General features: G+C 46.6%; 1 protein-coding gene across 6 annotated transcripts in view; it reads right to left on the bottom strand.

Moving 5' to 3' along the window:
- The window catches only part of ldb1a (LIM domain binding 1a), a 124,925-nt gene that overhangs the window by 88,010 nt on the left and 11,154 nt on the right, over window positions 1-25,761 (bottom strand). For 4 of the 6 annotated variants that reach the window (XM_038821470.1, XM_038821473.1, XM_038821474.1 and 1 more), the window contains one exon: window positions 7,480-7,649. The exons of the other annotated variants lie outside the window; for them this stretch is intronic. In XM_038821470.1, the coding sequence (XP_038677398.1) occupies window positions 7,480-7,504 (25 nt within the window). In that variant the 5' untranslated portion in view covers window positions 7,505-7,649. The remainder of the gene's footprint in view (window positions 1-7,479; window positions 7,650-25,761) is intronic. 6 annotated transcript variants of the gene reach the window in all.

Raw genomic sequence — 25,761 nt, 5'->3', positions numbered from 1 at the left:
GACACCCACACACGCACACTCCCACAGACACCCGCACACAGACACCCGCACACTCACACATACACCCACACCCGCGCACACAGACACCCGCACACTCACACAGACACCCGCGCACACAGACACCCGCGCACACAGACACCCGCGCGCACAGACACCCCGCGCACAGACACCCGCGCACGCACAGACACCCGCACACACACAGACACCCGCGCACACACAGACACCCGCGCACACAGACACCCGCGCACACACAGACACCCGCGCACACACAGACACCCGCACACACTCACACAGACACCCGCACACACTCACACAGACACCCGCACACACACACAGACACCCGCACACACACACCCGCACACACACACCCGCACACACACACCCGCACACGCACACAGACACCCGCACACGCACACAGACACCCGCACACGCACACAGACACCCGCGCACACAGGCACCCGCGCACACAGACACCTGCGCACACAGACACCCGCGCACGCACAGACGCCCGCGCACGCACACAGATGACCGCACACAGACGCGCGCACGCGCACACAGATGCCCGCACGCGCACACAGACGCCCGCACACACAGACACCCGCACACACACACAGACACCCGCACACACACACAGACACCCGCACACACACACAGACACCCGCACACACACACAGACACCCGCACACACAGACACCCGCACACACAGACACCCGCACACACACAGACACCCGCACACACACACCCGCACACACACAGACACCCGCACACACACACCCGCACACACACAGACACCCGCACACACACAGACACCCGCACACACACAGACACCCGCACACACACAGACACCCGCACACACACAGACACCCGCACACACACAGACACCCGCACACACACAGACACCCGCACACACACAGACACCCGCACACACACAGACACCCGCACACACACAGACACCCGCACACACACAGACAGACACGCACACACAGACAGACACGCACACACACAGACAGACACGCACACACACAGACAGACATGCACACGCACAGAGAGACACGCACAGACAGACACGCACAAGCACGCACTTGTCCCTTCTCTACTGAGGAGTGGTTTAAATCAACGTGAAGTTCTAACCTTCAGCCTGACCATTTAGGATACATTAAATGGAACACACATGGGATGGGGAAGATTTCATTTTTTGTTGGCACCTAAACTCACTTGCCCTTCTCAACATTAAAGAAATAAATATTGCACTCCTATATGTCAGAATTTCTTGCCTTTCCAAAAACCAGCTCTGCAATTCCTGGACAAGTTGTTAAATTACCAGATTTGGCCAGAGCTCTTTCTGATACAGATTTCCATCCTGCTACAACTGTCAAAATTTAAGAAAGGGAGGCATTAGTACCAGTAACAGTGACAGCAGGAGAAACACTGGGAGCTCCTCACTAAGGATATAATGAAACGTCACGGGGGGAGGGGGTGCCCTTGGGCACTGTGTTGGGGTTCTACATCTTCCATATCCAAACTCAGCATCACGACTTCTTGAAGGCTCACTCTCTAGCAGTCCTTCAAAGCATTGACGACTCTTGCAAAAGACCCTGTGGCAAGAGCTTCCACATGGATTAATTTAACACGGCGAGACTTTTACACTGCAGCTACCACACAGGTCTGGCTGACCAAGGAACTCTCCCGTTCTTACCACCCGAAGCATATCGGGAGGATTTACAGGTTAACAATCAAGCTGTTTGGCCATGTCACAAACACACCCTCCATGGCCATCAATTCCTGGGGTGGGTCTCAACACCTGGACCTTCTGGCTCAGTGGTAGGGACATTACCAACTATGCCACAAGACCTCCCTCTTTGAAGACTAAACAGCTAAAAACAAAAATGGTTCAGATATTAACCAGGGAGGTTCCATGTACTGAATTAATTGACCCAGATTGGGCTAGTATACTTCATGTCCACCTGAGAGGACAGACTGGGCCTCAGATTAACATCACATCCAAAAGGCGACACCTCCAAGCAGTGCAGCACTCCCTCGGTACTGCACTGACAGTGTCATCCTGGATTATGTCCTCAGGTCTTTGGAATGTGATTTAAACCTGACTGGCAATTGTTTTCAAGCTCACACGCAAATGAATTTGAGCTTTTACTTCAGGATGTCCAACATCTACAGTAAATTGTCTTCATCTAAAGAATGGTTACCTAGCTGAGGAAGTGGAAAGCACTAGTGGAGCAATATCACAAGGATAATCGTCATTTGGGAATAAAATGGTTGGGGTGATAACAAATAAAACCTGGGAACAATCTATGTTGGGACACCAGAGATATCTAGGTGTGAGGATTGGAGAAAATGTCTTGTTTTTACAACATACAAGCGGTAGTAACACATGGCCCATAATCTCAGCTGCCCCGTACCCGACTCACAGTATATTTATTTATTTATTTATAGGAAGTGGGCATCGCTGGCAAGGCATTTAATGCCTATTGTTAATTGTTCTTGAGATCAGTGGGTGACTTGTCTTCTTGAATGCAACAGAGTGGCCCGCCAGGCTATTTCAGAGGGAAGTTAGGAGGCAACCATGCTGATGTGGGTCTGAAGTCACATGTAGTCCAGACTAGATAAAGATGGCAGATTTCCTTCCCTGAAGGAAAGTAAGTGAAGAGGACAATATTTTAAAAAAGAATCTAGTAGTTTCATGGGGATCATATTTACTTGAATTTTTTTTTTTAATTTTAGAGTACCCAATTCCTTTTTTCCAATTACGGGGCAATTTAGCACGGCCAATCCACCTACCTTGCACATCTTTGGGTTGTGGGGGCGAAACCCACACACGGGGAGAATGTGCAAACTCCACACGGACAGCGACCCAGAGCCGGGATCGAACCTGGGACCTTGGCGCCGTGAATATTTATTTGAATTTTAATTCCCCCGTATGCCGTGGTAGGATTTGAACTCAATAGAATCGTAGGATCACCGCAATGCAGGAGGAGGCAATTCAGCCTATCAACTCTGCAGCAACCCTCTCCATCCCCGTAACACCATACCCCACCTAACCTGCACATCTCTGGACTTGAAGGGGCAATTTTATCATGGTAATCCACCCAACCTGCACATCTGAGAGAGGAAACTGGAGCACCCGGAGGTAACCCATGCAGACATGGGGAGAATGTGCAAACTCCACACAGACACCCAATGCCGGAACTGAACCCAGGTCTCTGGAGCTGTGAGGCAGCAGTGCCATCGTGCCGTCCTCATTAGTCCTGGCCTCTGGATTACTGTCCAGTAACATACAGCATCTGATAAAATCTCTCTGTTAGCTTTACATCTTCCATAAATGTCAACTTCAGCCACCCAAATTCTGTTACTACTATCTGCTCACCCAATCACTCATTAACCTCCAGTAGCTGTCGGGCGGTACGGTGGCACAGTTGTTAGCACTGCTGCCTCACAGCAGTGCCGAGGAGCCGGGTTCGATCCCGGCCCAGAGTGGGTCTCACCCCCACAATCCAAAGATGTGCAGGGTAGGTGGATTGGCCATGCTAAATTGCCTTTTAATTGGAAAAAATGAATTTGGTACTCTAAATTCATTTTTAAAAACCTCCAATGGCTGCAAACTCGAAATACTTTAAATATAAAGGCCTCGTCCCAACCACTACTCCAGCAGAGTCAATATCTTGGAACTAACAGAACTGTGAGAACTCCTTCAACACACACACTGCAGGGTTCATGAAGCCCCAGCAATACCTTCTCAAGGGCAAATAACCCTTGGGAAATAAATGCCAACCGTGCCACATCCCAAAAATGACCTTAAAAAGAAAATCACCGCCTGCGCTCTGCATTCCCCCGAATCCAATCGCCAGTATATTCTCCCTCGCTGCTCCACTATCCCAACCCTGGTAACTTGGAATTTGTCCATCTTTCTGTACTCTGGCGGTATTAATCACAAGTCAATCAGATGGTATGGTCCACAAGTATCCGGTCTTGCCCTGATTTCCTTCGCCCAATACTTTCTACTCAGTAACCTATATTAGCTCTCAGCCTGGGAATGCCTCGAGACTTTAGCTTGTATCCTATCTCTGTAACTTACTCCATCCATACAAATCTTTGAGATCTCTGTGCTCCTCCAGTTCTGGCCTTTTGTACGTCTCTCATTGCCATCGCTGCACCTTGGTGGCTGTGCTTTCAGCTGCCAAGGTTCTGGGCTATGGAACTCCCTCCCTCAACCTCTCTGCAGCTTCAAAATGCTCTCCTCCTTTTAAAACCTGCCATTTTGAGCAATTATTCTTCAAAACCTACTCTCTTTATGTCGCTCAGTGTGAAATTTTATTTGATATTATCAGGTTACATCGATGTAAGCTCCGAAATAAGCCCATGGGTCTACGTCATCATTTATTCTCCACACAAGCCTCCCCTTTACCAACCCAATCGAAACCTCCTTCGAATCCTTTCTCCTTCGTGTTTTTATCCCGCTTCCCCTTAAATGTATCAATTACTAGGCAGCACGATGGCGCAGTGGGTTAGCACTGCGGCCTCACGGCGCTGAGGTCCCAGGTTCGATCCCGGCTCTGGGTCACTGTCCGTGTGGAATTTGCACATTCTCCCCATGTTTGCGTCGGTTTCGCCCCCACAACCCAAAGATGTGCAGGGTAGCTGGATTGGCCATGCTAAACTGCCCCTTAATTGGAAAAAAAATTAATTGGGTACTCTAAATTTTTATTTTTTAAAAATGTATCAATACTATTCACTTCAACCATTCCTTATGGTAGCGAGTTCTACATTCTCACCACTCTCTGGGTAAAGGCAGCTTCTTCTAAATTTTCTATTAGGTTTCTTTGTGACTGTCTTATATTTACGGGCTAGTTTTGGGCCTCCTAGAAATGGAAATATTTTCTCTACATCGGCCCTGCCAAACCTGTGACCTCTCAGTTATGGTATCATAATGATTCTTTTTGTACCTTTGCAGTACCTCGATTTATTTTTCAAACTTAAGAGTACCCAATTCTTTTTCCCCCATTTAAGGGGCAATTTAGCGTGGCCAATCCACCTACCCAGCACATCTTTGTGTTGTGAGGGTGAGACCCACACAGACACGGGGAGAATGTGCAAACTCCACACGGACAGTGACCCGTGGCCGGGATCAAAACCAGGTCTTCGCTGCAGTGAGGCAGCAGTGCTAACCACTGCGCCACTGTGCCACTCCACTCGATACTCTCTTTTATTATGAGAAGCGGAACTGAGTCCAGTAATGTTCCTGTGAAGTGCCTTGCGATGTTTAAAGTACGACATACATTGGGGTTGTTGTAGCAGGGGATGGCAGATTTCCATCCCTGAAGGACACAGATGAACTACTTGGCTCCTTTAACAACAATCCGGCAACTGTCATTTCCATTCCATCTGGTGGCAGTCCATAAATTATCAGAATTATTCTGAATTCACCTTCGCCACAAAGTGCATTTTTAAAAAAAATCTAAATTTAGAGTACCCAATTCATTTTCCCCAATTAAGGGGCAATTTAGCGTGGCCAATCCACCTACCCTGCGCATCTTTGGTTGTGGGGGTTGAGACCCACACAGACACGGGGAGAATTTGAAAACTCCACACGGACAGTGACCCAGAGCCGGGATCGAATCTGGGAACTCAGTGCTGTGAGGCAGCAGTGCTAACCCACCGTGCTGCCCACACAAAGTGCATTTTTAACTCAGGATTGTCATAATCACGTAACTGGTGAACCCACATTTGTCGCCCACCTCGACTCTCTGTAAGTCTCTATTCAAAGCCCTGCTCCCTTCTCGATTATCAACTGTGGCCCAGTGGGTAGCACAACTGCTTCTGAGTCAGAGATTGTGGGTTCAAGTCTGACCGCGGAGACTGTAATCCAGTTTGACATTCCCAGTGCTGTACTGAGGGAGTGCTGTACTGTTAGAGATGCCGTTTCTCAAATGGGCTGTTAAACAAAGCCCCCATCTTCCCGCTCAGGTGAATGCAAACGATCCCAGAGCACTATTTTGAACGGAGAGGGAGATTTCCCTGGTATCCTGGTCAATATTTATCCGTCAACTACATGACCACAAAATAGATTACCCGTTCATTATCACATTACCATTCATGGGAGCATGCTACAGGCACATGGGCTGTTGCATTTCCTACATTAACAAAGTAATTACATTGCTAAAGTATTGAGTTGGCTGTAAAGTATTTGGGACATACAGAGAGCCTGAAAGGGCCTATAAAAATACAACTTCTTACTTACAAACTTTTATATCCTTTACAAACTTCCTCAAATGTCTCTTGTTTTGACCAATATATCTGTTACGCCTCCAAACTCCCCAACCAGAGCTCAGAATCCATTCTCTTTTCCCATCTGATTCATTGTGAAGATCTTTGGAATATTTTGTACTTAAGAGAAATAAACATAAACTTGCATTTATAGAGCCTTCCTTGTGGTAAAATGTTCCATGGTGTTTTCCATAAGGAGATAATAGGAGAGGTGGCTGAAAGCTTGGTCAAAGAGGGTGGTTTTAGGGACCATCTCAGGGGGGGAAAGTGATGTGGAGATGTTGCCTAGGGCCCAGTAGATGAAGGCATGGTCTCCAATGGTAGAGAGCGAAGGAAATCAGAGATGCCCAAGTGTTCAGAGTTGGAGGAGGAGTACAGATCGGTTGGAGATTACAGAGATAATGGGGGGGGGGGGGGGGGGGGGGGGGGGGGGGTGAGGTCAAGGGAGTATTTGAGAACAAGGTTGAGCAGGAGACCAGGCTGATTTACTCCTTCACCAGCTCAGGGCCATTGAACATAGCAGTATGACTATCGGTAGACTGAAAACTAAACCCGGAACGTTCTTCTGTAGCGTACAGCGCGACACCTTGAACATCCATGGTGTGCATGCTCATGTAAAAGCCTGGGCCCTACCCAACCACTAACCCATCTTTAGTTTCAGAAACCTCATCGAGTGATTTATAAATAAAGGGTAAATAAATATCTGCGTTATTTATCGGAATTAAACGGCGAGCAGGGCATCACATTTACAAAAGCAAACGAGAATTACCCGTCACGTGACGCACTTTTACGTAAGCAAGTGTAAAAGTTTACAGATGACGTGACTGCTGGAGGAGATTCTAAATCCTGCTTTTTTTTTTACATTTTACAAATGACAAAATACGCAATAACCACTAGTGCAACATACGTGTGTGTGCGTGTGCATAGAAATCTAAAATAAAACATTCATCATACGTCGTTTTGTTACACACTGCGTGTGCTATTGCAGTAAGAAAATCCTCGCAGATCAAATCTAAAATGGTTCAACCACAAAAAAAAACACATTAAGGTTCTTTTTCCTTCTCTCTGCTTCCACAGTAATGTCTGAACTGAAAATAATGTGGAGCCACAGGCCTCAACCCAGCCCCACATAAACCACACATTTCCACATCAATAAAGTTAATTGGTTAGCCATTAGTTACTGGAGTATACAGTACTCACCAGGACATGAGCAACCTCCTGACATTTTTCACATCTCTGAACTCCCTTCCTATATATATGTCTGTTTTTTTAAAATCCTTTTTTCCCCCTTCTGGTTGCAACAAGCAGACAGCACAGCCTCTCTCTACTTCATGGTGTCCTGTGTGTGTTGATGTCACGTACTGAAATCTCTGGGAAGGAGAAAAAAAAGAGAGAGAGAGGGACCATCAGAGAAACAGGAAGCAGAAATTATTCGTCCCTGAAAGGCGGAATGCCTCTACTCATTAATATGCAAATACTAAATTCAGTGGGTGGAGTGAGTGTCTAGCAGGGTAACCCAGGAAACAAGAGATGGCAAAGGAACAACAAGCATGTGACCCAGATTTTCTCGCTCGCTCTCTCTAAAAAGGTTGTTAAGGTTGTTCTCTACATTGAAAAAAAAAACCCTGCTCCCATCAAATTCCTTTCGCCATCCATCATTGCCCTCTCAACAAGGAGAAACCGTAGCCGCCTTTCAGCTAGATCAGTGGTGTTTATTCATCGAATAGAAGTCATTGACCTTCCCCCTCTCTACCCTGTAACTCCTCTCCCTCTCACCTCTCCCCCACTACTAGTCCAGGATCTGGGAGATGAGAATGTTAACCCTTTCTGAACCGTAGTCCACCATAAGAAAACAAAAAATTTTCTTTTGCACTTTGCTATGTTCAGAGGTCATACGACACAAATTCAGCGGATTACTGCACTGCCCACTGCTGTACTAGCAATAACAGACTGCAAGACCCCATCTTTGATATCCATAGGATCCCTAGTGCAGAAGGAGGTCATCGGCCCATTGAGTCTCCACCAACCTACCCATTCCCCCATACTAGCCCCGCAACTCCGCCTAACCTATACATCTTTTACACTAAGGGGCAATTCATCATGGCCAATCGACCTAACCTGCACACCTTTGGACTGTGGCAGGAAACGGGAGCACCCGGGGAAACACGCACACACGGGGAGAACATGCGGACTCCGCACAGACAGTGACCCAAGGCCAGAATTGAACCCGGGTCCATGGTGCTGTGAGGCAGCAGTGCTAACCACTGTGCCGTCCAGTCTCTGGTGCAGTGAGGCAGCAGTGCTAACCACTGGGCCGCCCAGTCCCTGGTGCCGTGAGGCAGCAATGCTAACCACTGTGCCACCAGTGCCAGTTATCCTGGACTGGGTTTAATAATGGGCTTCCCTCAGTGGGATAAGAGGGAGAGAGGTCAGCCTGTGTTGCTGCATTTAGGATTACAAACCATCTAGGAGCACCCTGGAATTCCCTTGATGATTAAGCCTGTTCACTGCTGCAAGCCAAAACCCAAGAGAAATGTCATAATGGTCTAAATAAAATTGTGAAATGTTTGTTTTTTTCCAACACTTGCGATTTTGTTATTAAAATCTTGGGGTATTTTTTTATATGGGAGATAGGGGCTGTTTGACAGTAAACAATCGGATAATAAAGAGTCTGTTTATTTTCGATGGGCTATGGAGACAGGGTGGTTATGGATGGGGGTGACGGAGTAGATCCCGTGATGAAACCTTCAGGGTGATGTCTAAGCACAGCTGGAAACTGGACTGCCGAAGGTGCATCTGTGGTCAGCCAATCCAGGACTCCAGCCTAAATGTCGAAGCTCACATTTTGCTATCCAATATAATCCATTTTTAAAACCCAATGTGAGAGATAGGTCAATGCCCAGGGAATACAGTGTAAACAACTTTTGGTGGCATAACTTTGGGATGGCTGCAATCTCCCAAAGTTACAAGAGAATATTGGGAGAATCCCTACTATGGTAACCCTCACGGGGACCAGGGCAAATCACCATCAACCTTCCCATGGGGCTCGTGGAGTACGAGTTCCCATGGTAATGGCGGAGGCACACCCGGCAGGCACTAATTGTAGAGCCCTTTAACTACCGTGCCAGACCCGGACCAGCTCTACTGTTAGTTCCGGGCTGGAAAGTTTGGCTTTAGAGTTTAGATAAATCTGTTTATACTTCATCTTCATGCCTCCTGGATTACTACACCTCCCAAAATTCTACTTCCCTATTTATTGAAGGAGGAACATTGGTCAGGACATTAGCAGAATTCTCTGCTTTTCATCAAGTGATGCCATGGGATTTCTTTTAAATATAAATTTAGAGTACCCAATTGATATTTCCCAATTAAGGGGCAATTTAGCGTGGCCAATCCACCTATCCTGCACATCTTTGGGCTGTGGGAGCGAAACCCACGCAGACACGGGGAGAATGTGCAAACTCCACACGGACAGTGACCCAGAGCCGGGATCGAACCTGGGATCTCGGCGCTGTGAGGCTGCAGTGCTAACCACTGCGCCACCGTGCTGCCCGTGCCATGGGATTTTTGATGTCCATGCCAACTAGCAAATAGATTTACATCCAATCTAAACAATTGCAACTCCAGTATGCCACCTGAGCTCAGACCACAATCAGAAATGAGAGAGCTTAAACTTGCCCAGATCTCTGTGTTTCTTCAACTCTGGCCTCATGTGTGTCACCTGCTTCCTTCATCCCACCATTGAAGCCATGCAATAATATCCTGGATTTTCTTTTTTTTTTTTTAATTTAGAGTACCCAATTCATTTGTTTCAATTAAGGGGCAATTTAGCGTGACCAATCCACCTAACTTGCACATCTTTAGGTTGTGGGGACGAAACCCATGCAAACATGGGGAGAAAGTGCAAACTCCACACGGACAGTGACCCAGAGCTGGGATCGACCCTGGGACCTCGGTGCCATGTTAATCACTGCGCCACCATGCTGTCCAATAACCTGGATTTTCATATCCACTCCCTTCAGGTAACTTGATCTAAGAGAGTGTTGGTGATCGTGGACTTGCATTAGATTAGTCCATGATTATCTTTGGCAAAGTACTGCAGTAGTTTGCCGTTGCCTTCTGCAGTACAGCTGAAACTCTCCCGCTCTTACTGCTTGCTAGCAGGTTATTAGGAGGTTCCACAGGCTGATAATCAATCTGTTTGGCCACATTATGAATGCACCTTCCATGATCATCAAGTCCAGGAGTTGGACTTGAACCCGGAGCTTCTGTCCCAAATGCTTCTATGCCACAAGACTTCCATTTTGGATTTACAAGTTTGCAGATGACACATAACACAAAAATAAACAGATCATAATAGGATTCAGGAGGACACAGACAGACTGGTGAAATGGGGAGAGACGTGACAGATGAAATTCAATGCAGGAAAGTGTAAAATTATTAATTTCGATAGGAAGAATGAGGTGAGACAACATAAACTAATTTAAAAGGGGGTTCAGGAATAGAACACTTGTGTACACAAGTCTTTGAAGATAGCAGGGTAGTTTTTTTGATTGCGTTCATTCATGGGATGTGGTTGTCGCTGGTTAGGCCAGCATTTATTTCCCATCCCTAGTTGCCCTTGAGAAGGTGGTGGTGAGCTGCCTTCTTGAATGGCTGCAGACAATGTGGTGTAGATACACCCACTGTGCTGTTAGGGAGGGGCTTCCTGGATTCTGAACCAGCGACAGTGAAGGAACGGCGATGGTGGTCAGGGTGGTGAGTGACTTGGAGGGGAATCTCCAGGTGGTGGGGTTCCCAGGTATTTGCTGCCCTTTTCCTTCTAGATGGTCGTGGTCGTTGGTTTGGAAGGTGCTGCTGAAGGTTCAGAAAGTAGTTAAAAATTCACATGGGACCCTTGGCTTTATAGAGGCATGGAGTACAAAATAATAATGAATCTTCACAGAACACTGATTAAGTCCCATTGGGATCAATTCTGGGCACCAAAGGATGTCAAGGACTTAGAGAAGGTGCAGATGAGATTGTGTAGAATGGGTCTAGGCTTGGGGGACTTCAATTCTGCAGAGGATTGAGAGAAACTGAGGTTGTTCTCATTACAGCAGAGGTTAAGGGAAAATCTGATAGGGTTGTTCAAGATCATGAATGGTTAGATAAAGAAAGTAACGAGACACTGATGTTTCCAGTGTACAAGGATCCATAACCACATGACACAGATTAAAGTGATTGGCAAAAGAACTGGAGAACTGGGAAGAGGACAAACAATTACCCATGATTGCTATGATCTGGATCACGCTGCCTGATAGGATGGTGGAATCTCATTGGAATTTCATTGAATTGCAACTTTCAAAGGGGACTCGAAAAGGACATATTTGCAGGGCGATGGGGAAAGAGCTGAGGGGAAGGTAGAACTAATTGAAAAGCTCCACCAAAAAGAAATAGCACAGGCATGATGGGCTGATTGGCCTCCTCCTCTCCAGTGTTGTTCTGTAATCTGAAACCTGTCCAGCTAGTCCTTCATTGGCAAGTATAGACTGAATCTGGCACCTTACTGGCCTGCTGGGCTCACTCTGTATTCACCAAGCTACTGTGCAACGTTAACCCAAGCAGCATTCAAGTACATTGTGCAAACGGTTGCAATCTTTCTAATAAAGAGGAACTTGCATTTCCATCACAGCTTTAATGACCTCAAGACCGTACAAAGCATTTTAAGACCAATTTAGAATCTCTACAGTGCAGAAGGAGGCCATTCGGCCTATCAAGTCTATACCGGCCCTCTGAAAGAGCACCCTACCGAAGCCCACCTAAACTTTGGATACCAGGGGGAAATTTAGCATGGCCAATCCACCTAACCTGCATGTCTTTGGACTGTGGGAGGAAACTGGAGCACCCGGAGGAAACCCACGCACACACGGGGAGAATGTGCAAACTCCACAGTCACCCAGGACCAGAACTGAACCCGGGTCCCTGGCACTATGTGGCAACAGTGCTAACCACTGTGCCACCGTGAGACCCCAGTACTTCTGAAATGTAACGACTGTTGTAATGCAGGAAAGACAGCAGTCAAATCGTGCATAGAAACATCCCACAGCAGCTATCAAACGATAACTATTGTGCTGAACATCTCTTCAGTACTACACTCGGGTTGTTACTGTAAATTAGACACTCAGGTCTTTGCAGAGGGACTTAAACTGCCGACTATCAAATTCCACGGTGTAAGTTCCACTCAGGGTTCACACCTTAAATTACAGCAAAGCAATCAATCAGTTCACACTGCTCACTCTGAGGAGGCTCAGTGCGTCACCCTCAGTTGGTTAATGTGATCCAAGAGCGAGGGGCTGAGTCTCTGCTTTAGCACTTTCCACCATCATCTTCAACCCGCCATTTTTTCCAAGAGTTGAGGCATTTTTCTCAAGGTCAGATTTTCAATACCAAACAAGAAATTCCTAAGGATAATGGACCTTCAAGTAATTTTGCTCATGAACACAAGGAATGTTCTGTTCAGACTGATTGCCTTGGGCAGACATCCAGAACTGCATTACATAGTGGGAGGCCGGCTTAAGACGAGGCATTATGTAACACACGAGGGAAAAAACATCCAGGAGCAGTACTGACGAAACACTCAGCCACACAGGGGGAGAGCTGTGTGTACTGAACAGTGTCTCACAGGGAGAGCTGTGTGTACTGAACAGTGTCTCACAGGGAGAGCTGTGTGTACTGAACAGTGTCTCACAGGGAGAGCTGTGTGTACTGAACAGTGTCACACACAAGGAGAGCTGTGTGTACTGAACAGTGTCACACACAGGGACAGCTGTGTGTACTGAACAGTGTCACACACAGGGAGAGCTGTGTGTACTGAACATTGTAACACACAGGGAGAGCTCTGTGTACTGAACAGTGTCACACACAGGGAGAGCTGTGTCTGAACAGTGTCACACACAGGGAGAGCTGTGTGTACTGAATAGTGTCACACACAGGGAGAGCTGTGTCTGAACATTGTAACACACAGGGAGAGCTGTGTGTACTGAACAGTGTCACACACAGGGAGAGCTGTGCGTACTGAACATTGTAACACACAGGGAGAGCTGTGTGTACTGAACAGTGTCACACACAGGGAGAGCTGTGTGTACTGAACAGTGTCACACACAGGGAGAGCTGTGTGTACTGAATAGTGTCACACACAGGGAGAGCTGTGTCTGAACATTGTAACACACAGGGAGAGCTGTGTGTACTGAACATTGTAACACACAGGGAGAGCTGTGTGTACTGAATAGTGTCACACACAGGGAGAGCTGTGTCTGAACAGTGTCACACACAGGGAGAGCTGTGTGTACTGAACAGTGTCACACACAGGGAGAGCTGTGTCTGAACAGTGTCACACACAGGGAGAGCTGTGTCTGAACAGTGTCACACACAGGGAGAGCTGTGTGTACTGAACAGTGTCACACACAGGGAGAGCTGTGTCTGAACATTGTAACACACAGGGAGAGCTGTGTCTGAACAGTGTAACACACAGGGAGAGCTGTGTGTACTGAACAGTGTCACACACAGGGAGAGCTGTGTGTACTGAACAGTGTCACACACAGGGAGAGCTGTGTGTGCTGAACAGTGTCTCACAGGGAGAGCTGTGTGTACTGAACAGTGTCTCACAGGGAGAGCTGTGTGTACTGAACAGTGTCTCACAGGGAGAGCTGTGTGTACTGAACAGTGTCTCACAGGGAGAGCTGTGTGTACTGAACAGTGTCTCACAGGGAGAGCTGTGTGTACTGAACAGTGTCACACAGGGACAGCTGTGTGTACTGAACAGTGTAACACACAAGGACAGCTGTGTGTACTGAACAGTGTCACACACAGGGACAGCTGTGTGTACTGAACAGTGTCACACACAGGGACAGCTGTGTGTACTGAACAGTGTCACACACAGGGAGAGCTGTGTCTGAACAGTGTAACACACAGGGAGAGCTGTGTGTACTGAGCAGTGTCACACACAGGGAGAGCTGTGTCTGAACAGTGTAACACACAAGGAGAGCTGTGTGTACTGAACAGTGTCACACAGGGCGAATTGAGTGGAGTAAACAGTGTGTCTCATGCACGGAGAATTTTGTTGGATAGGGTTATCACGTGAGTTTAGGTTCTGTTCAACCATGATCTAAGTGAATGGCAGAAGATGCTCACTGGGTTAAATTGCTTCCTGCTTTTTTTTCTGTCTGATCCATGCTGTAGCAGTCCTGGTACTCTTTGATGGGGACAGTGTAAATGGAGCTTTGTAGAATCATAGAATTTACAGTGCAGAAGGAGGCCATTTAGCCCATTGAGTCTGCACAGGAGCTTGGAAAGAGCACCCTATCCAATTCCACGCCTCCATCCTATCTGATAAATCCACCTCTCTGTCAGAGGCGGATTTGCATTTTGTGGGGCCTGGCGCACACATTCATGTCTGGCCCTCATCCCTCCCCCGTGACCCCGCCCATCCTCGCCCCACAGAACGCAAAGGTGCAAGCCATTAAAATATACAAATTGATAATTGCTTTTGTGTAAAGCTGCAACCTTAGCTAATCCATCCTCACACATTCTCCTAACCCAGTCGCACCACGCCCCATCTCCTCACAGTCTCCCATTCTCACAAATTCATTAAATTAGCTCTCGTGGGGTCTTCAAGGCAGTCTCCTGCCTCTCTCACCACCTCCTCGTGTTGGAAAGGCTTGATTTGGTGTCTCACACCTCGCGGTTGTTGGCTTGCCCGCCCTCAAGCCTGGCTGGATTGAGTCACCCGCGACTGCTCCCCTCACTACTCACCGGCCGGTTCACCTTGGCCCGTGGCTTTCGCTGGGCACCTTGCTGCGGGGTTGCTGGCTGGCCTGCCCTCCTCAGCCCTGGCTGGATTCAGTCACTCTCGCCTGCACCCCTCACTGCTCGGTGGCTGGCTTACCTTGACATGTGGTGTTCGCCCATTGCCTCGGCATTGCTGGCTGGCTTGCCTTCCCCTGGGTCGAGAAACCTGCTGGCTCAGCCTTTTTTCACAGGATCCTCTATCCTTCCCCATCTAGTTGCCTCTCGTTCCTCGCACATGTTTAGACCAGTCCGTTTTCCCCACTCTAAGGGGTCTCAACCAATCAGAGTCTGATGGCTCTGATTGGTTCACACAGACAGCGGTGGGCATGCCCGCCCACCCCATCATTGGTTGGAGACCTGTGCCTTGGCAGGGTGTTTCTCTTTGTAAATCGGTCTCTGCTCCTGACACTGTGTTTGGTTATGATATTACACATTTTGAGAAAAAATGTTTTGAAGGTCACATTGTGTAAACCTTGGATTGGGTTTAAAGACCGTTTCCGATGTGGACTCCCAAGGGTCACCAGACATCACCCTTGTGGATTTGGGCTGAAGCCTCTTCAGGCAGACAGAGGGGAGACATCCTCAGATATATACATTTAAAATTCAATCAATGTTCCAAAAGAGCAAAGAGAAACGCATTGACTTCCAAAGCAGCAGTATGAAACAGAGCCACTGTTTGCCTTTTCAGGTACAAAGGATTTAGATTTGATTTATTGTCATGTGTACCGAGATGCAGTGAAAAGTATTTTTCTGGGTACAGCCAGACAGATCATTTCATACATGAAAAAACAGAGGAGATACGATAAATACACAATGTAAATGCAAAGGCACAGACATCGGGTGAGCATTTGGAGTGCAGTACAAAAGCTTTGCTGCTGTACCTGTCCTGGGAGTGTTTGATGGGGACAGTGTAGAGCAGCGGTGGGCAAACTTTTCCGTGCAAGGGCCACATTCAGACATTCACAATTTTAAAGGGCCGCATAGTATATTAATTAATAATCCCGGTTGTAACCAATTAGCGTGCGGCATATACCTCAGCGCTTCCCCCGGCGGCATCCTGCCTTTAGCCCTCTTTTTCTCTACTTTTCAAAAATGGCACTTCACCCGGTTATGATTCTGGGCGCTTCATATAGAACATAGAACAGTACAGCACAGAACAGGCCCTTCGGCCCTCGATGTTGTGCCGAGCAATGATCACCCTACTCAAGTCAACGTATCCACCCTATTCCAGTAACCCAACAGCCCCCCCCCCCCCCCCCCCCCATTAACCTTATAAAAAAAAAATTTTTTTAATTTAAAAAAAAAATTTTATGACTTGATCTTGGTGGGCCGCATAAAGACCTTTGGCGGGCTGTAGTTTGCCCACCCCTGGTGTAGAGGGAGCTTTACTCTGTATCTAACCCCGTGCTGTACCTGTCCTGGGAGTGTTTGATGGGGACAGTGTAGAGGGAGCTTTACTCTGTATCTAACCCCGTGCTGTACCTGTCCTGGGAGTGTTTGATGGGGACAGTGTAGAGGGAGCTTTACTCTGTATCTAACCCCGTGCTGTACCTGTCCTGGGAGTGTTTGATGGGGACAGTGTAGAGGGAGCTTTACTCTGTATCTAACCCCGTGCTGTACCTGTCCTGGGAGTGTTTGATTGGGACAGTGTAGAGTGAACTTTACTCTGTATCTAACCCCGTGCTGTACCTGTCCTGGGAGTGTTTGATGGGGACAGTGTAGAGGGAGCTTTACTCTGTATCTAACCCCGTGCTGTACCTGTCCTGGGAGTGTTTGATGGGGACAGTGTAGAGGGAGCTTTACTCTGTATCTAACCCCGTGCTGTACCTGTCCTGGGAGTGTTTGATGGGGACAGTGTAGAGTGAACTTTACTCTGTATCTAACCCCGTGCTGTCCCTGTCCTTGGAGTGTTTGATGGGGACAGTGTAGAGGGAGCTTTACTCTGTATCTAACCCCGTGCTGTACCTGTCCTGGGAGTGTTTGATGGGGACAGTGTAGAGGGAGCTTTACTCTGTATCTAACACCGTGCTGTACCTGCCCTGAGAGTGTTTAATGGGGACAGTGTAGAGGGAGCTTTACTCTGTATCTAACCCCGTGCTGTACCTGTCCTGAGGGTGGTTGAAATGTTGTGAAGTTGATTCCTTAATACGCACGGATTGATATAAAAATGAGCTGTGGGTACAGAAGGTACTGGAGGCGAGTGATTTCTTATCGCTCAGATCCATGGGAATCCCTGCCGTCTCTGGGCCTGCTCATGCAGGAGTTCCAGGGCTTGGGCTAGACCTCTTGCCAAAAGTGGTGGAGGTTTCTGGGATTTATTAAAAAGAAAGAACTTACATTTCCATAGCTCCTCTTACATATCAGGGCCTCCAAACCCTTTAAGTCAGCAGCTTCCTTTTGAAACATAGTCACCGTTTTGATGCAGGACACACGGCACCCAATCTGTACACAGCAAGCTCCCATGAACAGCAGACCATCTACTTTTTGTTGTGCTGATGGTTGAGGGACAATAAGGACCAAGACACCAGGTGCAATACATGCTCCTCTTCATATATTTGCCATGGGATCTTTGACATCACCTGACACAGACGAGGCGGGGGCCTTGTTTTAACAGTATATCCAAAAGCCAGAACTCAGACCTCCCTCAGTACTGCGCAGGACTGTCAGTCTGGATTATGTCCTCTTGGTCTTAGAACTAATGACTTTCTGACTCAGAGCTGAGAGAGTTAGCCACTGAACCAAGGTTGATCAGACAATAACATATCTGCAGAGATTTGAATGATTGCATTTGATGGAGGAAGAAGGACAAAAGTAGGTTCCCAAACCTCTAGGATTGACCTGGAATCTCTAGGCTTAAAGGTCAATCTTCAATACACTGCTACAAGCAATGCAGTGAATGGGTGCTGCGTTGCTGTCTGTGACGCTGCCAGTGAATTTGGCCTTAACTCTCTACACTGTTTTTTTGCATTTCATTTTGATCCATTTTAGGGAGCAAGTTATTCACTGTTTGCAGTTAATATTTTTTCAGCTCTACTCTTCTTTATATTTCTTGATTTTTGTATTTTACTTGAGCTGAGGACATTCCACAAATATTCTCATCCTCAATGATGAGAGAACCCACCACACCTGTGCAAAAGACAAGGCTGAAGCATTTGCTACATCTTCAGGCAGAAGTGCCGAGTGGATTCCCCATCTCGGTCTTCTTCAGAGATCCTCAGAATCACAGGTATCAGTCTTCAGCCAATTTGATTCATGCCACGTGTTATCAAGAAACGGCTGAAGGCATTGGGTGTTGCAAAGGCTGTGGGCCCTGGCAATATTCCAGCAATAGTACTGAAGACTTGTGCTCCATAACTAGCTGCGCCCCTGGGTCAAGCTGTTCCAGTACAGATACAACATTGGCATCTACCCAGCAATGCGGTAAATTGCCCAGGTGTGTCCTGTCCACAAAAGGCAGGACGAAATCCAACCCGGCCAATTACCGCCCTATCAGTCTACTCTCAATCATCAGAAAGGTGATGGAAGGTGTTGCGGACAGTACTATTAAGTGGCAATCACTCTGCAATAACCTGCTCACTGATGCTCGGTTTGAGTTCTGCCAGGATCACTTCGCTTCTTCAGGTTCAAACATGGACAAAAGAGCCCAATTCCAGAGGTGAGGCGAGACTGACTGCCCTTAATATCAAGACATCATTTGACTGAGTGCAGCATTAAGGATCCCTAGCAAAACTGGAGTCAATGGGAATCAGGGAGGGAACTCTCCGCTGCCTGGAGTCATATCTAACACAAAGGAAGATGGTTGAGGTTGTTGGAGGTCAATCACCTTGACAGGATAGCACTGTTGGAGTTCGTCAGGGTACTGTCCTAAATCAAGCCATCTTCAGCTGCTTCATCAATGACCTTCCCTCTGTCATAAGATCAGAAGTGGGGTTGTTTGCTGATGATTGTACAATGCTCAGCACCTTTTGCAACTCCTCTGACACTGAATCAGTTCTTGTCAATATGCAACAAGACCTACATAACATTCAGGCCTGGGTTGTGTCCTGGCAATTCTGAGTGACCACATGATTCTCATCCAATAGGCTGGGGCGCAACTTAAAGGAGAGTGTGGACTTTAAACCCACAATTTCTTGTCTGGACTAAAAGCATAGTAGGAGTATTGGTTAGAGTAGTAGGAGTATGGGTTAGCTTAGTTGGCGTATGGGTTAGCTTAGTAGGCGTATGGGTTAGCTTAGTTGGCGTATGGGTTAGCTTAATAGGAGTATGGGTTAGCTTAGTAGGAGTATGGGTTAGCTTAGTAGGAGTATGGGTTAGCTTAGTAGGAGTATGGGTTAGCTTAGTAGGAGTATGGGTTAGAGTAGTAGGCGTGTGGGTTAGCTTAGTAGGCGTATGGGTTAGCTTAGTAGGAGTATGGGTTAGCTTAGTAGGAGTATGGGTTAGCTTAGTAGGAGTATGGGTTAGCTTAGTAGGAGTATGGGTTAGCTTAGTAGGAGTATGGGTTAGCTTAGTAGGAGTATGGGTTAGAGTAGTAGGCGTGTGGGTTAGCTTAGTAGGAGTATGGGTTAGCTTAGTAGGAGTATGGGTTAGCTTAGTAGGAGTATGGGTTAGCTTAGTAGGAGTATGGGTTAGCTTAGTAGGAGTATGGGTTAGCTTAGTAGGAGTATGGGTTAGCTTAGTAGGAGTATTGGTTAGAGTAGTAGGCGTGTGGGTTAGCTTAGTAGGAGTATGGGTTAGCTTAGTAGGAGTATGGGTTAGCTTAGTAGGAGTATGGGTTAGCTTAGTAGGAGTATGGGTTAGCTTAGTAGGAGTATGGGTTAGCTTAGTAGGAGTATGGGTTAGCTTAGTAGGAGTATGGGTTAGCTTAGTAGGAGTATGGGTTAGCTTAGTAGGAGTATGGGTTAGCTTAGTAGGAGTATGGGTTAGCTTAGTAGGAGTATGGGTTAGCTTAGTAGGAGTATGGGTTAGCTTAGTAGGAGTATGGGTTAGCTTAGTAGGAGTATGGGTTAGCTTAGTAGGAGTATGGGTTAGCTTAGTAGGAGTATGGGTTAGAGTAGTAGGCGTGTGGGTTAGCTTAGTAGGAGTATGGGTTAGCTTAGTAGGAGTATGGGTTAGCTTAGTAGGAGTATGGGTTAGCTTAGTAGGAGTATGGGTTAGCTTAGTAGGAGTATGGGTTAGCTTAGTAGGAGTATGGGTTAGCTTAGTAGGAGTATTGGTTAGAGTAGTAGGCGTGTGGGTTAGCTTAGTAGGAGTATGGGTTAGCTTAGTAGGAGTATGGGTTAGCTTAGTAGGAGTATGGGTTAGCTTAGTAGGAGTATGGGTTAGCTTAGTAGGAGTATGGGTTAGCTTAGTAGGAGTATGGGTTAGCTTAGTAGGAGTATGGGTTAGCTTAGTAGGAGTATGGGTTAGCTTAGTAGGAGTATGGGTTAGCTTAGTAGGAGTATGGGTTAGCTTAGTAGGAGTATGGGTTAGCTTAGTAGGAGTATGGGTTAGCTTAGTAGGAGTATGGGTTAGCTTAGTAGGAGTATGGGTTAGCTTAGTATCCAGGAGGGTTACAATTGACCTAAAACTGAACTAATACAGCGGCTACAAGAACAGGTCAGCAGTTGGGAATTCTGTAGCAAGCAACTTACTTCCCGACTCTCCAAAGCCTGCCCACCATCTACAAGGCACAGGTCAGGAGTGTGACTTGCCTGAATGGGAGGGCAGCGCGGTGGCACAGTGGCTAGCACTGCTGCCTCACAGCTCCAGGGACCCAGGTTCAATTCCAGCTTCAGGTGACAGTCTGTGTGGAATTTGCACTTTCTCCCCATGTTTGCGTGGGTTTTTCCCAGGAGCTCCGGTTTCCTCCCACAGTCCAAAGATGTGCAGGTTAGGTGGATTGGCCATGATAAATTGCCCCTTAGTGTCCAAAGTTAGCTGGTGTTACTGGGTTGCGGGGATAGGGTGGAGGCATGGGTTTGGGTCGGGTGCTCTTTCCAAGGGCCGGTGCAGACTCGATGAGCCGAACAGCCTCCTTCTGCACTGTAAATTCTGTGATTTTTTTTATTAAATAATTTTTATTGGAATTTTTTTACAGAAAATATAAAAATATAACAAGTATAGCAACAAGCAGTAATATGCAACTAACAGCCCCATAACACCCACAATTCCCCCCATACCATAACATCACATGTATCACACCCCCCCAACAAGAGAACTTAACCATAAATTAAAATTAAATAAATCAAATTTAAATTAAATAAGCAAACATAATCAACGTCCCCCCCTTAAATTCTGTGATTAATGAGTGCAGTTCCAACAACACTGAAGAAGCTCAACACCATCTAGGACAATGGAGCCCCTTGATTTACACCCCATCAACCACTTTCGGCATTCACTCCCTCCACTACTGACATCATGATAGTCATGTGTACCATCTATAAGGCTCCTTTGACATTACCATCAAAACCAGCAACATCTACAGCCTAGAAAGACAAGGACAGCAGATGCATGGGAACACCACGTGCTTGTTAGGTAATTTGGACATTCTGAATTCTCCCTCTGTGTACCCGAACAGGCAACTTTTCACAGTAACGTCATTGCAGTGTTAATGTAAGCCTCCTTGTGACAATAAAGATTATTCTTATACAAGGCAGACAAAGAAAAACGTTTCATAAGAAATAGGAGTAGGCCATTCCATCTTAAATGGGAGACACCGTATTATTAATTTGTGCCCCCTAGTTCTAGATTCACCCATTGGGAAACATCTCCTCAGCATCTATCCTGTCAGTTTCCCTTAGTATCTTATGTTTCATTAAAGTCACCTCTCATTTGTCAAACTCTAATGAGTATAAGTTTTCCAATCCGCTGGGACCTTTCCAGAATTGAGAGAATTTGGGAAGATTGCAACCAATGCATCCACCATCTTGCTAGCCACTTCCTTCAAGACTTAGGATTCAGACCATTAGTATCTACACCCAGTAACACACCATATGTTGTCATTTTAAAAAAAGTTTAGAGTACCCAATTAATTTTTTCCAATTAAGGAGCAATTTAGGGTGGCCAATTCGCATACCCTGCACATCTTTGGGTTGTGGGGGCAAAACCCACGCAAACACGGGGAGAATGTGCAAACTCCACACGGACAGTGACCCAGGGCCGGGATCGAACCTGGGACGTCGGTTCCATGAAGCTGTAGTGCTAACCACTGCGCCACCGTGCTGCCCACACAGTAGGCTGTCAAATAATATATGGGGATATTATACGCAGTAACACATGGTGTACTGTTATAAAATTCAAAAAAGCGTTATGCAGTCATTTAGGGAAGTGTTGATTTTATCCATCAGAAGGTTTTTCCTTATGCACGAAGCTATCACTCAGTCCTTCCTGAAGGTATAAACTTGAACTTCATCAAGTGGAAATCTTAGAAGAGCCGAGACACTCTCCAATCTGGGATTATTTCCTTAGGCGCAATAAAGCTAACTGGAGGTTGTAGAGAAAATCCCCTCTGATATTTGTTCCCAAGGATGTTGCTGTCCCTGGACAGAATGCGGTTTGTAGTTCAGTGATCAATGAAAGGATAAGAAAGCAAGAAACAAAACAGTGCAGCCCTTCAAACCAAATGTTCCACAGACCGAGTATAATACAATCTGACATTGACTCCACCCAACCCATTGAATTTTTCTGTTTGCTCGAACTGATACTTAACCAAGCACATGGATTAAGTTTCATTTTATGCCTTGAACCAACCTGATATCTTAATGATCGCACCACCTCAGGAACCCCTAATGTTCTCTACGCAACCTATTCAAGGTGGGGACTGAGCTGCGTCACTTCTAATATCTGTGCTAAAATCCTAACCCAATTTAGGAAAGTAATTGGTCATTCCTGTGAGCTACACTCCCAACTTGGGAATGTCTTCCAAAATTTAGACTATTTCCCACGTCACTACCTCTCCCAGTTAGAATGAATTTGTCCTTATACAATCTGTTCATTAGTTATCCATAATGCTAAATAAATTGTGTTGTGGTGTTACCTTCCAGAAGGTCTGACCTCAGAGCACAATGTCACTGTGGAGTGCGCCATTGGATCTGACCTCTGTCCATCATTCTAGCTGCTTACCAGAGCACAAAATATTTCCATTGTTGAGGACCGAAGTTTCCCTGGTCACTCTGGTTTCCATTCTTTACCCAATGTTCTTCATTTTATAAAACAAAGAACAAAGAAATTTACAGTACAGGAACAGGCCCTTCGGCCCTCCCAGCCTGCGCCGATCCAGATCCTTTATCTAAACCTGTTGCCTATTTTCCAAGGATCTACTTCTCTCTGTTCCCCGCCCGTTCATATACGTGTCCAGATGCATCTTAAATGATGCTATAGGGCAGCACGGTGGCCTAGTGGTTAGCACAACCGCCTCACGGCGCTGAGGTCCCAGGTTCGATCCCGGCTCTGGGTCACTGTCCGTGTGGCGTTTGCACATTCTCCCCGTGTCTGCGTGGGTTTCGCCCCCACAACCCAAAAATGTGCAGAGTAGGTGGATTGGCCATGCTAAATTGCCCCTTAATTGGAAAAAATAATTGGGTAATCTAAACTAAAAAAAATTTTAAAAAATTAAATGATGCTATCGTGCCCGCCTCTACCACCTCCGCTGGAAAAGCGTTCCAGGCACCCACCACCCTCTGCGTAAAAAACTTTCCACGCACATCTCCATTAAACTTTCCCCCTCTCACCTTGAAATCGTGACCCCTTGTAATTGACACCCCCACTATTGGAAAAAGCTTGTTGCTATCCACCCTGTCCACACCTCTCATAATTTTGTAGACCTCAATCAGGTCCCCCCTCAATCTCCGTCTTTCCAAAGAAAACAATCCTAATCTACTCAACCTTTCTTCATAGCTAGCACCCTCCATACCAGGCAACATCCTGGTGAACCTCCTCTGCACCCTCTCTAAAGCATCCACATCCTTCTGGTAATGTGGAGACCAGAACTGCACGCGGTATTCCAAATGTGGCCTAACCAAAGTCCACTGCACGCAGTATTCCAAATGTGGCCTAACCAAAGTCCTATACAACTGTAACATGACCTGCCGACTCTTGTACTCAATACCCCGTCCGATGAAGGCAAGCATGCTGTATGCCTTCTTGACCACTCTATCGACCAGTGTTGCCACCTTCAGGGTACAATGGACCTGAACTCCCAGATCTCTCTGTACATCAATTTTCCCCAGGACTCTTCCATTGACCGTATAGTCTGCTCGAGTTAGATCTTCCAAAATGCATCACCTTGCATTTGCCTGGATTGAACTCCATCTGCCATTTCTCTGCCCAACTCTCCAATCTATCTATATTTTGCTGTATTCTCTGACAGACCTCCTCGCTATCTGCAACTCCACCAATCTTAGTATCATCTGTAAACTTGCTCATCAGACCACTTATACCTTCGTCCAGATCATTTATGTATATCACAAACAACAGTGGTCCGAGCACGGATCCCTGTGGAACACCACTAGTCACCTTTCTCCATTTTGAGACACTCCCTTCCACCACTGCTCTCTGTCTCCTGTTGCCCAGCCAGTTCTTTATCCATCTAGCTAGTACACCCTGAACCCCATACGACTTCACTTTTTCCATCAACCTGCCATGGGAAACTTTATCAAAGGCTTTACTGAAGTCCATGTATATGACATCTACAGCCCTTCCCTCATCAACTAACTTTGTCACTTCCTCAAAGAATTCTATTAGGTTTGTAAGACATGACCTTCCCTGTACAAAACCATGCTGCTTATCACAGATAAGTCTATTTTCTTCCAAATGTGAATAGATCCTATCCCTCAGTATCTTTTCCAACAGTTTGCCTACCACTGACGTCAAGCTCACAGGTCTATAATTCCCTTCATTATTCCTGCTACCCTTCTTAAACAAAGGGACAACATTAGCAAGTCTCCAGTCCTCCGGGACCTCACCCGTGCTTAAGGATGCTGCAAAGATATCTGTTAAGGCCCCAGTTATTTCGTCCCTCGCTTCCCTCAGTAACCTGGGATAGATCCCATCCGGTCCTGGGGACTTGTCCACCTTAATGCCTTTTAGGTTACCCAAAACTTCCCCCTTCCTAATGCCGACTTGACCTAGAGTATTTAAACATCCATCCCTAGCCTCAACATCCGTCATGTCCCTCTCCTTGGTGAATACCGATGCAAAGTACTCATTAAGAATCTCACCCATTTCCTCTGACTCCACGCATAAATTCCCTCTTTTGTCTTTGAGTGGGCCAATCCTTTCTCTAGTTACCCTCTTGTTCCTTATATACGAATAAAAGGATTTGGGATTTTCCTTAACCCTGTTAGCCAAAGATATTTCATGACCCCTTTTAGCCCTCTTTATTGTGCGTTTGAGATTTGTCCTACTTTCTCGATATTCCTCCAAAGCTTCATCAGTTTTGAGTTGCCTCGATCTTATGTATGCTTCCTTTTTCATCTTAGCTAGTCTCACAATTCCACCCATCATCCATGGTTCCCTAATCTTGCCATTTCTATCTCTCATTTTCACAGGGACATGTCTGTCCTGCACTCCAATCAACCTTTCCTTAAAAGACTCCCACATTTCAAATGTGGATTTACCCTTAAACAGCTGCTCCCAATCCACATTCCCTAGCTCCTGCCGAATTTTGTTATACTC

This window comes from Scyliorhinus canicula, chromosome 16, assembly GCF_902713615.1.
Source record: "Scyliorhinus canicula chromosome 16, sScyCan1.1, whole genome shotgun sequence".
Classification (NCBI taxonomy): Eukaryota; Metazoa; Chordata; class Chondrichthyes; order Carcharhiniformes; family Scyliorhinidae; genus Scyliorhinus; species Scyliorhinus canicula.
Note: the sequence above shows the minus strand (reverse complement) of the source record. Positions and strands in the feature narration are given on the sequence as shown.